Below are 13,656 nucleotides of genomic sequence, written 5' to 3'. Positions count from 1 at the left end.
GATCACGCTAATCATGGAAATTGACCTGTGTGCTAAAGGGACTAAAGTTATGCAGCCTGTGCTTTGCCATCAGGATAGTCTTCAACAAGTGACAGTTACGCATAGGTATTCTTTTATCAAGGAGCAGAAATATGCAATTTTCTGCAGGCCATTAATATTTAATAACAGGCTACATTTGATAAAGGTTTGCAGAGAAGCTTGCCCTTTGTAGCTAGCTCACAAATCCATCCCTCACTTTCTCAGTATTTATTTCAGGTTTCTATTAAATTGCAGTTTTAGACGTTGCTCAGCAGATGGCAGCAGAGCCAAGCATTCCGAATTCAGCCAGTTCTGTTAACAAAGCTGCAAACTTCTCCAGTGTTTTTTTAACTGATTAATTAAATGTAAATTAGAGAACAGGAATATATCTGTATCTCTAGCAGTCTTTACATCAGTCCATTTAGATACAATTATTTTGTGCTTTTTGAATCTTTTTATCAAAAGGATACATATAGCCAGAATTTAAATTCCATTATGGTCATTCTGTTAAAATGTTAGTTTAATATCGTCCACTGGTGAATATGGGCACTAAAGGCAAAAATGTATTTCTTTGGTCTCCTCATATAGTTTGTTAAAGGAAAGGGCGCGCGCACACACACACACACACACACACACACACACACACACACACACACACACACACACACACACACACACCACTGTTATGTATGCATTCCATTAATTAACAGTAAGTCCAACTTAAAATCAGCAGTGGCATACAAATTCCTGTTAATACAACCAGTGGATTTTCATATCAAAATGAAATGGAGTTTTATGGAGAACAGGCTGACTGATGTGAAATTTGTACTATACTGTGTCCATCATGGAGGACAAAGATCCTGATGTCAGATTACTGCAGTGACAAGATGTTCATCTGAGATGTTTGTGATCCAGATTCTAATAAAGACATCAGGAGGGCCAGTTGACCTGAGGTATAATAGCCAAGTGTTCTCTAGACAAGCTTTCTTGCACGTGTGTGTGTTTGACATACGTCCTGCAGGAGGACACCTCTACTGTATCAGTTAATCTTAGATGAATCTAAAAGTGAAGTAAGGGAAATGTAGGAAGCAAATATAATGATTGAAACAAATGTGTCAGAGAGAAAAACTAACTACAGAATAAGAATAAAGTGATAATAAGAAAAGTAGTCGAAACTGCCCACATTAAAACTTCAAGTTTTGGTCTACCTGAAAATGAAAAATCTCAAAATGAGTTTTTTTTTCAGGCAGATATCAGCTTGACTGCTTTACCTGGTAGCATCCACATAAAATATCTTTCACAAAAGTTAGCCACTAATTTCTTCATTTGTTTAATAAATAAATGCATATTTCTTCTAAATCAGAGTCTAGGGCTCTGTTACAATGATAGCATCAGAATCTGTCCAGGCTCTTTAAATCTGTTGGCCCAGGTAATCTGTCCTTTCTGATTACAATTACTACTGTTTCTGCACACTGATACCAAGCTTTCAAATGAGATGTAACTAGAACAGTAACTGAAGTCGAGCCCCATGATCCACAAACTGCAATGCAGCACTCTGGGGCAGGATAAGAAAGAAGGAATATTTAGTGCTGGGGTACAGATACTATGGGAAAGGAAACCTGACCAATACTAAACAACTACATTACTAGTGACTGACGGTGTGATAGAAATAGCAATTTAAAATACGTTCTTGTCTCCTAAAAGCCTGGAGGGAAGTGATTAAATATTTTAGACAGTTATCTGCTTATGGAAGAGGAATGCGTAGAAATAAACATAATTCTGTGATAGTTTGAATAGGAAATCAGCTTTTGTTAAACTAAGGTGGCTTTAGTTAACATTTCCTCTAGGATGCCCTTGTGAACTGGGAGCTTATTTGAACAATGAAGAGTTACATTAAGTCTAATGTTTATTTGGATGAACGTTGAGAGTTTCCAAGAGCTTTATATCTGTCTGAACACTGTGCAGAAATGAATGGATTATATTGCATTACGCTTCTCCTTTTCTTTGCAGTTTGAGTGTATATTGGCAACATGCCTAAACCATTATTCAATATGCCTCTTCAATACAGGAAGAAAAAAAAAAAGGCAGTTGTGAATGACAAGAAACGGACTCTTACCATGACGTTTTCTAGTATCATATCTCCAGATGGTAACACTGTGAATTTCCCAATGATATCTTGTAATGGTGCTCCATCTTTGTCCCATGATACCTTTGGTTCAGGCAGTCCCTGGGCAGTGCAGGGCAATACAGCTTGAAAGCCCTTAATGACTGACAGCTCTGTCTGAGTAGTTGAAATCACTGGCAACACTGAAACAGAATTGCAGGGATAAACACATTAATATACTGTCAGAGCTTACACAAAATTATTTTCTTGTTCTTCCAACACAACTTATAACAACCTATAAGTATTAAAAAACAACTAGGCAAATCTTGTAATTTAAATTTCCTCTTAAAATATATAGGTTTGCTTTCTCTGGAAAATAGTAACTAGAAGTATTTTTTCAGAGTTGTATATACTTTTCAAAATGAATTTCTAATTGCAAATTAACACAAACACTGAATAGTTAAACCCACTTTTACAAATTTTGGTTGTCATGCAGTATTGCAATAACTACAAACTGATGTAGAACACAGTGTTTGGAGAAATTGGATATTCAGGCAGAAAGATGAATGGTAATCAAAAATTGTAAATCACTGGTGCTGTTATGTGAGCTGTCTTCAAAACTTTTTGCAGATGATACAAATACATCAAGATCACACTGGTTTTATGCATCAAACAATCTCAGATGTATAAATAGATCTGATTAATGTCTAGTCAAATATATCACTTACGTAAGACAAAGTCAATGGCTAGACAAGTGCAGACAATGCATCATGCTATATTTTAATATTAGCACTATTGAATGTTTGTCTGCATAATATTTAAAGTCTGTTTATTTAACTAGCAAAGCAATGGATGCTTATGGCTGCCTGGGTGAAGTGCATGTTGGGGCAGTTGAAAAATACAGTTTACTAGACAAGATATGTAGGCAGAAGGCCACACAGGACTGCTACATACTATATAGCCCATGCAGTATTTACTTGGCACTCTCTTACAAACTGCCGGGCATTATTTGTAGGTACCAGTTCAGTCATGAACATATGCTTTATTTAGTAAGAGTCCTAATTTTGCAGTGAACTCAGGATTTGTGAGTAGTAGGTCAGCACCTTAATAATACTATCAGCCATAGCTGCAAGCCCGCCCCCCACATGCACAGAATGCTACATTGATATGATGAACATTGTGGGGGTGTAAACGTGCCTACTGCCCACCATGCTGCATATTGGGAAAAGTAAGAAGAGCACCAAAACATAGACCTAACAACATCATGCTCCTTCTTGAGACTTGTCACTCAGTACTGTAGAAATCCCTTTAACATGTGGCCAGCTATGTATGTGGCAACGTGATGCTATACAGTGCAGAACAGTAATGGCACCAAGGACAGTGCTGCATACTGCTGTTACACTGAGTCAAACTGTCGGAATGGGTACATGGTGGTACATAATATGCATGCACTAGAATTCTGCAGAATAACCCTTGTACAAATAATACCTAAGGAACAAGATGTTACTTCACAAGTATATTTCATACTGCAGAATATCCCTTGTACAAATAATACAAGATGTACACAGTGTTACTTTACAGGTATGTCTCATACTACTGAATACCCCCTCATACAAACGATATCAGATGTACACAGTGTTACTTTATAGGTTTGTGTCATACTGCCAAATAACCCTTGTACACACAATACCTGATGTACACAGTGTTATGTTACAGGCATGTCTCATACTGACAAATACCCCTTTGTACACACAATATCAGATGTACATAGTGTTATGTTACAGGTGTGTTTCACACTGCTAAACAATCCTTGTACAAAGAATACCCAATTTACAGTGTTAAGTAATATGCCTCATACTGCTGAATACCCCCTTCATACAAACAATACCAGATGTACATAGTGTTACATTATAGGTATGTCTTGTCCTGCAGAGTACCCCTTGTACAAAAAATACCTGATTGCATACAGTGTTACTTTTCAGGTATTTCTCATACTGCTGAATACCCCTTGTACAAACTATCAGATGCACTCAGTGTTACATTATAGGTGTAGAACAGAGCGTGTGTTGTAACTTTAAAAAACATTTCCAAGTGAGGGCACATGCATATAAACAAAGTGCATGTGCAGGCCGCAGTGCCATTTTGAGAGAACAGAGTGTTAAAATGTATGAGTGCAGTAGTCAGTCTGTTTAAAAGTTTATTTAAGTTACTAAGCCTCAATTCTGACGTGTTTGTATACAATAACGCTGCTTGAATCTAACCCACAACTGTTCATCTGTTTTATCCTGACCAGATGGTGACATGGTATCAGAAGTGAGATAGAGTGTGCAACTTCTTCAAGCCATGAGGTGCAGAGTTAATGGTGAAGGTACACTGAGCAGGTTGGGTAATACAGTGCACAGACAATAAAAAAAAAAAAAAAAAAAAAGCCAGAAACAAACTGCAGGTAACTAAAACTCGCATAAATTATTTATTTTGTAAAGAAAATGATACGAAGAATTCACAAAGTACAAAACGGATTATTAATCAAACGAGTAGCAAAAAATGCATTATTGATCAAACAAAAGGCACTAAACACATTATTGATTAAACTAAACATTTGAAACCACAATATTTGATAGAATTATCAGAAATACTTATGTGGGTGTTCAGAGTTACTTCCGAATTTGCATAACAACCGTGTTAAAAGAAAAACAAGCACAAGAAAAGTATAAAGAACAAGATAAGAGGTGAAATAAGCATAACAAATACAATAAAAGGGCAAAATAAGCATAGAAAAGCAAAGTGACTGCATGTTTTTTTTTTTCCTTCCTTGAAACAGTCAACCTAGCACGTGATAGTGGCAAATACATATCTTCTCTATTTCTTGACCTCTCAAAAGCATTTGACACAATCTCCCATTCCCTACTCCTGTCCCAGCTCTCACACTCGCACCTATCTCCCTCAACCTTAGCCTGGTTCTCCAGTTACCTTTCCGTGCACCAACAGGCTGTAGAATGGAAAGAATTAACCTCCCCTTTGTTACCCACACCCACAGGAGTTCCTCAAGGATCAGTACTGGGCCCACTCCTCTTTAACTTATTCATCAACAACTTCCACCACTGGATCTCTGATGCCTCAGTCATCCAATACGCTGATGACTCCACCATCATCTGCTCAGCCTCCTGCCCCTACAAACTTCTACTCAATACCCAAATAGCCTTCTCCAAAACAGAATCATGGATGCAGTCTCATCACTGAGTCCTAAATGCCAACAAAACAAAACTAATGATTTTCACTCCCACCAAAACCTCCCAATTCAACAGGGACCAATGTTCCATCAAAAACCACAATAACTCCCCTCTGGAAATTGTTCATAGTACCAAGCTACTTGGTATTACCATTGATGAAAACCTTAAATTTGATTCCCACATCCTCTCTGCAATCAAAAAAACCCACCAGAAAATCGATCTCCTCTACAGACATAACTGCTACCTTAACTCCCTCCTCTCGTCAAACCCTCGCATCTACCTTCCTTCTCCCCTATTCTCCAACATACAACTTGGCCTCCATTCCAAACTTGAAGCTTGTTACAACAAAATCTGAAAATTTGCAATCAACTCTAAGAACTCTTCCCATCACTGCCACACCCTTCACACCCTAAACTGGCTAGAACTCTACAACCACCTAAAATACTTACAACAGCCCACAAACTCATCTTTAAACCAACAGAATGCCCCTCCCTTGCCAAATCTCTAATACCCTACACACCTAGCCACACCTCGAGATTCAAAGGCCAAAACCTCCTACATGTACACACACCCCTACACCCAGCTGGCCAACTACTACTATCCCACACCATAGCCAAACTGTGGAATGCTCTCCCCACAACACTACATAACATACCAAACCATAACAACTTCAAATCCATGCTTCTCTCCCATCCGTCCTTAAAATGGGAATGTCCTTCACATGCTCCCACGTAAAACATCCACACCACTAACTCCACACCTAAATCATCTTTTCTTTGCCAAATTTAACAAAATGTCATAGGTCTTTCTCTGTACATCTTTCCAAAAAAATTTTTTTTTTCTTTTTGCATGCGAGCCTCTGGTCTATCTTACACATTCTCAAACTGATCCTCTTAATTGCAAAGCAGTGTATATATTATTGTAAAACTGTTATTCCTGTACAAACTAATACTGACATATGAAACTCACATTATCTATTAGTAATGTGGCAACTTTCTGTAATTCTGCCTTTTGTAATGTTGCAAATTTCTGTAGTTTATATTTTGTAATGTTGCAAATTTCTGTATTTTACATCTTGTAATGTTCCAAATCTCTGATTTTATGCTATGTACTGGAACTTTTCTCCTTGGGTCTCCACTGAACTAACCCGGTTAACAAACAATAATAAATAAATAAATAGTAAATTATCATGTTTTGACATGGGTTACTATTTCGTATTGACCAAAGCTATTCAAAGTATAACTAGAGTTGTTTGAAGTATTTCAGAGGGTGGAAAGTATTTGCAGTGTATGCTTTATTACAGTAGAATTATTTTGAAGAGTTTACTGTGTACATTTTATTCACAAAGTGCAGTCATCTGAAAGTGTTTCTTACACTGTACAGAGTTATTTTGCAAAGTACAGCCATTTCGAGAAGTTTCTTGCGCTGTGTACAGTTCATTTGCAAAGTGCGGCCATTTCAAAGTGTTTCTTGCACTGATAAGGAGTGGTTTCTCAAAGTATATTGGTTTCAAAGGGTTCTTGTGCTACAGCGACTTATTTTACAAAGTACAGTTATTTCGAAGAGTCTATTGTGCTAGTGGGCATAATTACAAGTTCTGACATAAATTTCTGACATATATGTGTGTATTCTGTTAAAACCTTGAACCATAAATATAGTCTTGCTCCCAGCTCATCATAAAAACATTGGCGTAACTGGGGGCCATAGCTGCCCCCATCGCTCACCATTAACTTGTTTAAAAGTAATTCCTTCAAATTCAGAAAGACAAAATCACATCTAAAATCAATTGCATCTTTATTAAAACATTTAAATTAATTTAAAAACTTTTCAATCCTTTCCAATCCCTCTCTATTAGAGAATAAAAGAGAGATAGATAACAATAACAATTGTACTTTAGCTTGTGCCCTTCCTTATTCAGTAGATGATTATAACATTAAAGGTATTAAGGATAATTGGACATTTTTGAATTATTTTCCAGACATGAAAAGTATTATTGTGGAAGCTCCTGTTTTTACTAATAGCGTGAAGCGAACGTAAAGCTCAGTCCTCTGAAATGTAAATTCGGGCTACCAGAAGTTACTTATGTAGGTCATTTATTTACCATTACAGGCTTACAACCAGACCCTTCCAAACAAACAGGCATTCTTGAGATGCCAGCTCCAGACAATGTCCAAGCCTTACAGTGTTTCCTTGGTATGGTTAACTATTTGGGCTAGTTTCAGTGCCTTTAAGAGAGCTGACTTTCAGAAATGTTGCCTGGTCATGGTTAGAACAACACCAGAGAGCATATGACGACCTTAAACAAAAAAGTTGCCAGTCCACCTACTTTAAGATAGTATGATGTCCACAAACCAGAAATTATTTCCTGTGATGCTTCAAAGTTCGGTCTTGGTGCAGTTATTCTTCAAGAGGGCAGACCAGTAGCCTATGCATCTAGAACTCTTACACAAACTGAGATGCAGTATGCTCAAATTGAAAAGGAACTTTTGGCAATTGTGTTTGCATGTTTGGAGTTCCATGATTATATTTATGGCCGAGCTATCCAGATTGAAACTGATAATCAGCCTCTAGTCACTATTTTAAAGAAGCCTATGCATACAGCTCCAGCAAGACTACAAAGGATGATGCTCAGATTACAAAAGTACAACTTCAAAATGGTCTATACGAAAGGCAATCTTCTTTATCTGGCTGATACCTTATCCAGATCACCCAGAAATACCACAGAAAAGCTTGATGCAGAAAATTTTGATTTCGATGTCATGGAGTGCATAATTGTTCTACCACAAGACTAGATGAGCTAAGAGATCATACAAAAAGTGATCCAGTTTTGCAAATGGTCAACCACTTTATTAATGTTGGATGGCCATCAAAGCAACCTTGTGTACCTACAGATGTGCAACCTTATTTTCCTTAAAGAGATGAGATGTCGATGGAAAATGGTATAATTTTCAAAGGTCCCAAAGTTATCGTTCCTACTTCCTTACAACATGAGTACATTCAGATTTTGCATTGTGGCCACCCAGGTCCCAAAGTTACCAAAAGCAGGGCAAGAGGACCAGTATTTTGGCCTTCTCTGTTGAATGATATTGATAAAGTGCTTTCATCTTGTTCAGTATGTAATAGTACTAAACTGCATTTGCAAAAAGAGCCACTTCAGCAAGGCCATATTCCTGAACTACCTTGGTCAACAGTAGCCACTCACATATTTGAGTGGAACAATCAGTATTACTTGGACCAAAAACCAGCCTACTAATTCTGAGCTTCAATATTCAAAGTATTAACAATAAGGTACACTCATTGCATGCACTACTATCCACCTACTCCCCTGGCATATTATGTCTGAGTGAATCCTGGCTAAAGCCCACTACAGCAGACAATGAGTTCCTTCCTACTGGATACAATGTACTGGGCCATGATAGACTGTCTAAAAAAGGGGAAGGGGTATGAATGCAAACTGGGTGCCATAATCAACTCTCCAGCCGACACAAGCATCCTCCAAAAGGGCCTCATAGAAACAGACAACTGGTGCCAGAGCCATGGCCTCAAGCTAAATGCCAAAAAGTGTATAGTCATCCCCTTTGGCAAAAACAAAGTGCCCACAAATTACCACATAGGTGGTAATCCATTAAGTACAGAAGAAGTCATTAGGGACCTGGGGACCCAAGTTGATAGCAATCTCTCATTTGACAACCACGTGGCCAAAGTGGTTAGAAAAACATTTTATATAGCCCACCTAATCATGAAGGGATTCACATCTAGATCAGGGAGGTCATCGTACCTCTTTACTCATCCCTCATCAGGCCCATAATTGAGTACAATGCCCCTTTTGGGATGTACCTTACCAGACACCTGCAGCAACTGGAAAGACCCCAAAAGTACCTCACCAAGAGGATCAAAGGGCTCAAACAGATGCCATATGCTGCCCGGTTAAAGAAACTCCAGCTCTACTCAGGGGCATACCGCCTGCTCAGAGGCGATCTGTGCCTGACGTATAAAGCCATGTCCAACCCGGAATTAATGGACATGCTGCACCTCAGAAAATCCAAATCCCATCGAGCTATGCACTCGAGAGACTTGAACCTCAGCACTGAAATAAATAGGACATGCTGGAGGGACAGATTCATAACCCAGAGGCTCCCTTCACTCTGGAATAAAATCCCAGTCCAGGTTAGGCAGAGTCCCACATTGACTCTCTTCAAGAGGAATCTTGATGAGTGGATGGGAGATCGTAGGTTTATCCTGGCTATCACTTCTGTGTCACTGTTAGACAGAGGCACAGTATACTAACCTCAAAAAAGGGCATAGCAAAATTAATTTAAAATGGGTGGCGAAAGCCAAACACACTCTGGCTAGGCTTATAAATGCCCTAGGGCAGATAGCCTAGTATGAACCTATGAACCTATAAAAATACCCATTAATCCACAAATCCCTTCCTTCAATAACTCTGAACTCCTCCTAGCTAAACTCAAGCTTAGCAACAAAAAAATCAATCAACATTATCACATGCTATATACCATCAGGTAACAACATCCCTACCCTAGAAGCCTTCCTACAATGGACAAGTCAAAACCTGCCCGAGGAGACTATCATCTTCAGTGACTTTAATATAGATTGGAACACATGTTCAGCTATTAAACCCACAAATTATATCAACCTCTACAGTTTCTCACAAGTCATCCAATCAAGCACTAGACAAGGAAATGCAAAAATCAAAGAGAGCCTCCTAGAATGGATCTTAATAAATAAGACCAACACCTCTTACCAAGCAAGCGTCCTCGCGGACTCCCTTAGTGACCAACCTACCTTCCTACTAAAATTCAAAACCCAGGCCAACCCTACCCCCATATTACAAATAACCTGTAACACAAAAAACTTTCACCCCCCAACAAATTCAAACTCGAGCTAAAGCACCATAACTGGAACATACTAAAAGTACTACTTTTAGAAGAAGCCATAATCTATTTCAGTAGCACTTTCCTAGAAATCCTAAATGCCCATGCTCCAGCTCAGACCACTAAACTCAAAATGAAAACAGCCCCTGGCTTACCAGAGAGACTAAAAATAGAATATCAGAAAGGAACAAAGCCTGGTATCACTGGAGAACCACAAAAAACACAGCAGCTATGAAACAATGCCAAAAACTTAGGAACGAGACAAAAAAAGCAGTTCTCCTAGATAAAAATAATCATTTCCTACAGCTATAAAACAAAGATCAAAACAACCCCAAGAAATTCTGGGCAGGAATAAATAAGCTACTCCACCCTGGCAGACCCTCCACCCCACCTCCAATTTCCACTAGTGAAATAACAAATATACCAGGCACATTTAACAAATACTTCATAGAAACTATTTCTAATCTTGTTCAAAAACAACCCACATCCACCACCACCAATTACCCAGAACCTGTAGATAGACCCAAAACAACCTTCCAATTTCAACCCATCCCTGTCAACTATGTCAAAATGTTGCTATCCAAACTTAAACCTACTACACTTGCAGCTGATGGGATACCTGCTGAATACCTTCAATTGGCTGCTAATGAACTTGCCTTCCCTGCATCCATCCTTCTAAACAGATCTATCGCAGAAACCTCAATACCACCCATCTGGAAAACCCCCTCCATAAAGGCGGTACCTCCACCGACCTCACCAACTATTGCCCCATAGCCATCCTGCCTCCACTAGCTAAAATACTTGAGAAAAGTATACACCACCAACTTATGCCATACCTGTTAACAACCAACTTCTCTCGCCTACCCAACATGGATTTCGGCCTTCTCATAGAACAACCACCGCCCTACTCTCTTTTACAAACCTCATCAACCAAAACAAAACACACAGGCAATCTAACTTCTTGGACCTATCAAAGGCCTTTGATATGGTCAACCATCTTAAACTAGTACAAGCCCTTACTGACCTTGGCCTTAGTAACCAAGCATTAGCTTGGTTTCAGAACTATTTACAAGGAAGACAACAAGCAGTTTGGCCGGACAACAACCTATCCACACTGTTACCCATCACCACAGGAGTCCCACAAGGTTCCATTTTAGGTCCCCTCCTGTTCTCCATTTTTACCAATAACCTTCACAGCAACAATTATGCAATACGCTGATGACTCAGTATTTGTCTGTGCAGCCAATGATCCTAAGAAACTCCTCTCTATAACCCAAAAAGCCTTCCATACCACTGAAAACTGGTTTTGTAACAGAAACCTAATACTAAATCCCCAAAAAAACAAACTGTTGCTATTTACACCTAACAAATCTACCACAATATCCAGCCCATTTAATATTGTATCCAGGGATGGGACTGTCATCTCCCCTGACACTCACACTAAATTGCTAGGAGTGACCATTGATAACAACCTCAGATTTGATCAGCATATAAATCAAACCATTAAAAATATCCACAAAAAAATGGGTAGTCTATATAAAAATAAACCATTTCTAAAACAACCTGCTAGGATAACAATTGCTCAAACTCACCTCCTTTCCACACTATTTTATGCTTCACCCATTCTCACCAACTTACCGAAATTGTCAAACTCAATACCTGTTACAATCAAATTGCAAAATTTGCAACCGGTGCCCCCCTACCGAGCCTGCCACTGCCATTCCCTAAAACAACTTGGCTGGCTTGAATTCCCTTTAATCACCTAAATTATCATCAACATTCCTTTGCCCATAGTCTCCTACTACTCCCAGACAAAACTCCAGCTCTGGCTAATCTACTAGTACTACAAGCTAAAACTAGACAACTTCACTCTAGCGACAAAACATTTATCAAGGTCACCAAGACCAATAACACAGCAGGGGACTCTCTCTTCCATAACTACATAGTCAAAATTTGGAACACCCTACCTGCTGCTATTACCTCAGCAGGCTCAAAGATTACATTTAAAAGACTCCTGAAAGAACCCCTAAAGCACACATGGATATGTACGTTCCCCACCTGGCTGACCCCCCCCCCTTCCACCCTCTCCCCTTACTCTTGCCCTCTGACTTTGGCTTCATCATCAAAGGAATGCAAGTTCTCTAGCTTCCTTCCAATTCCATCTCTAATTCTAATGCCTTAGTCAATACCCATAGGTCACTGCTAGGACACTCAGTTATCTATCCACTACACTTTTCTCTTTACACCTCTACTCTTACTCTATACTTAAGCTACTTCCTCCTCCTGCTTTTCTTACTTAACCTGTTATCCAGTTTCACATCTCTGTCTCTTCTCCTGCTACTATACTCCCTACCATGTTTAACCTTTGTTGCTATACTCCCTGCTGTGGCTAACTTGCTCACAAGTCAACTGTAAAAAGCAAAACATGCAACCCCTACTAACAATGTTCACCATTATGTAATGCCTCAACCTAAAACTTTAAAGATGTGTTCAGTCTATGTAAATATGTTAAATTTTAAGCTTCAATGCTATGCTACTAGTCAATGTTGAGTTTGGTACTATGTAAATTTGAATGCTTCTGTATACACCTTATATTTTGCTTAAAATTTAACTGTGGAGCTTTTCTCCCCTGGATTCTGCTGAAAATGGACATACATCCAGTCGGACTTTTCCGGTCAACAAATGTAAAATAAACAAATGTTTAGTGTTGGTAGACTCTTATACAAACTGGTTTGAGATGGATCTGCTACCTAACCTAATCTCCAGTACTGTTATTACTAAGTTGAAACATCACTTCTCAGGGCATGGTAGTCCACACAAAGTTATTTCTGACAATGGTACCCAGTTTACCAGTCAGTTATTTAAGAAATTTGCAAAAGAGTGGGACTTGATCCATATTACTCTGTTATTTGTGTTTTACTTGGATCGCTTGTCTGTGTACTTAATAAATGATTTTTAACTGGAAACAGACTGCCTACCCTGCTAGGATTACTTTTGAATACTTAGTAATTCTGTATAATATTTCAGATTATATATTTTTTATTATTTTTTTGACATAGGACAAGTTTAAGCTCGTTACTTCTACTACCATTATCTGATCTGATCAATATACAGTGACTAACTAGATATATATGGATTGAAAATCTTCCACACAGAAAAGTTTCTTACACTGTTTTTTTTTTTTTTTTTTCAGTCTGTAATTATCCCCAGTCCAACAGCATGCAGTTCAAAGTGTAATTACTAGGGAGGTCAAAGAGTGACAATACCGACGACATCTTGAATTTATTTAATCTCAGAAATATACCCCATGACAACTTACTTGGCTTACCTACTCAGAGACTTCTGTCTACGCAAACCAAAACAACCTTGCCTATCAGTTCCAGTTTGTTGGTGCCTAATGCTAAAAACACCA

At 38.6% G+C, this 13,656-nt stretch overlaps 1 protein-coding gene across 2 annotated transcripts in view; it reads right to left on the bottom strand.

Annotated features, from left to right (window-relative positions):
• The window catches only part of HMCN2 (hemicentin 2), a 2,554,053-nt gene that overhangs the window by 582,189 nt on the left and 1,958,208 nt on the right, over positions 1-13,656 (bottom strand). For both annotated transcript variants that reach the window (XM_044058392.1, XM_044058391.1), the window contains exon 65: positions 2,135-2,325. In XM_044058392.1, the coding sequence (XP_043914327.1) occupies positions 2,135-2,325 (191 nt within the window). The remainder of the gene's footprint in view (positions 1-2,134; positions 2,326-13,656) is intronic.

This window comes from Protopterus annectens, chromosome 16.part0 (assembly GCF_019279795.1).
Source record: "Protopterus annectens isolate FY-2018-M chromosome 16.part0, PAN1.0, whole genome shotgun sequence".
Classification (NCBI taxonomy): domain Eukaryota; kingdom Metazoa; phylum Chordata; order Ceratodontiformes; family Protopteridae; genus Protopterus; species Protopterus annectens.
The sequence above is the reverse complement of the archived record's forward strand: the minus strand, read 5'-3'. Positions and strand labels throughout refer to the sequence as shown.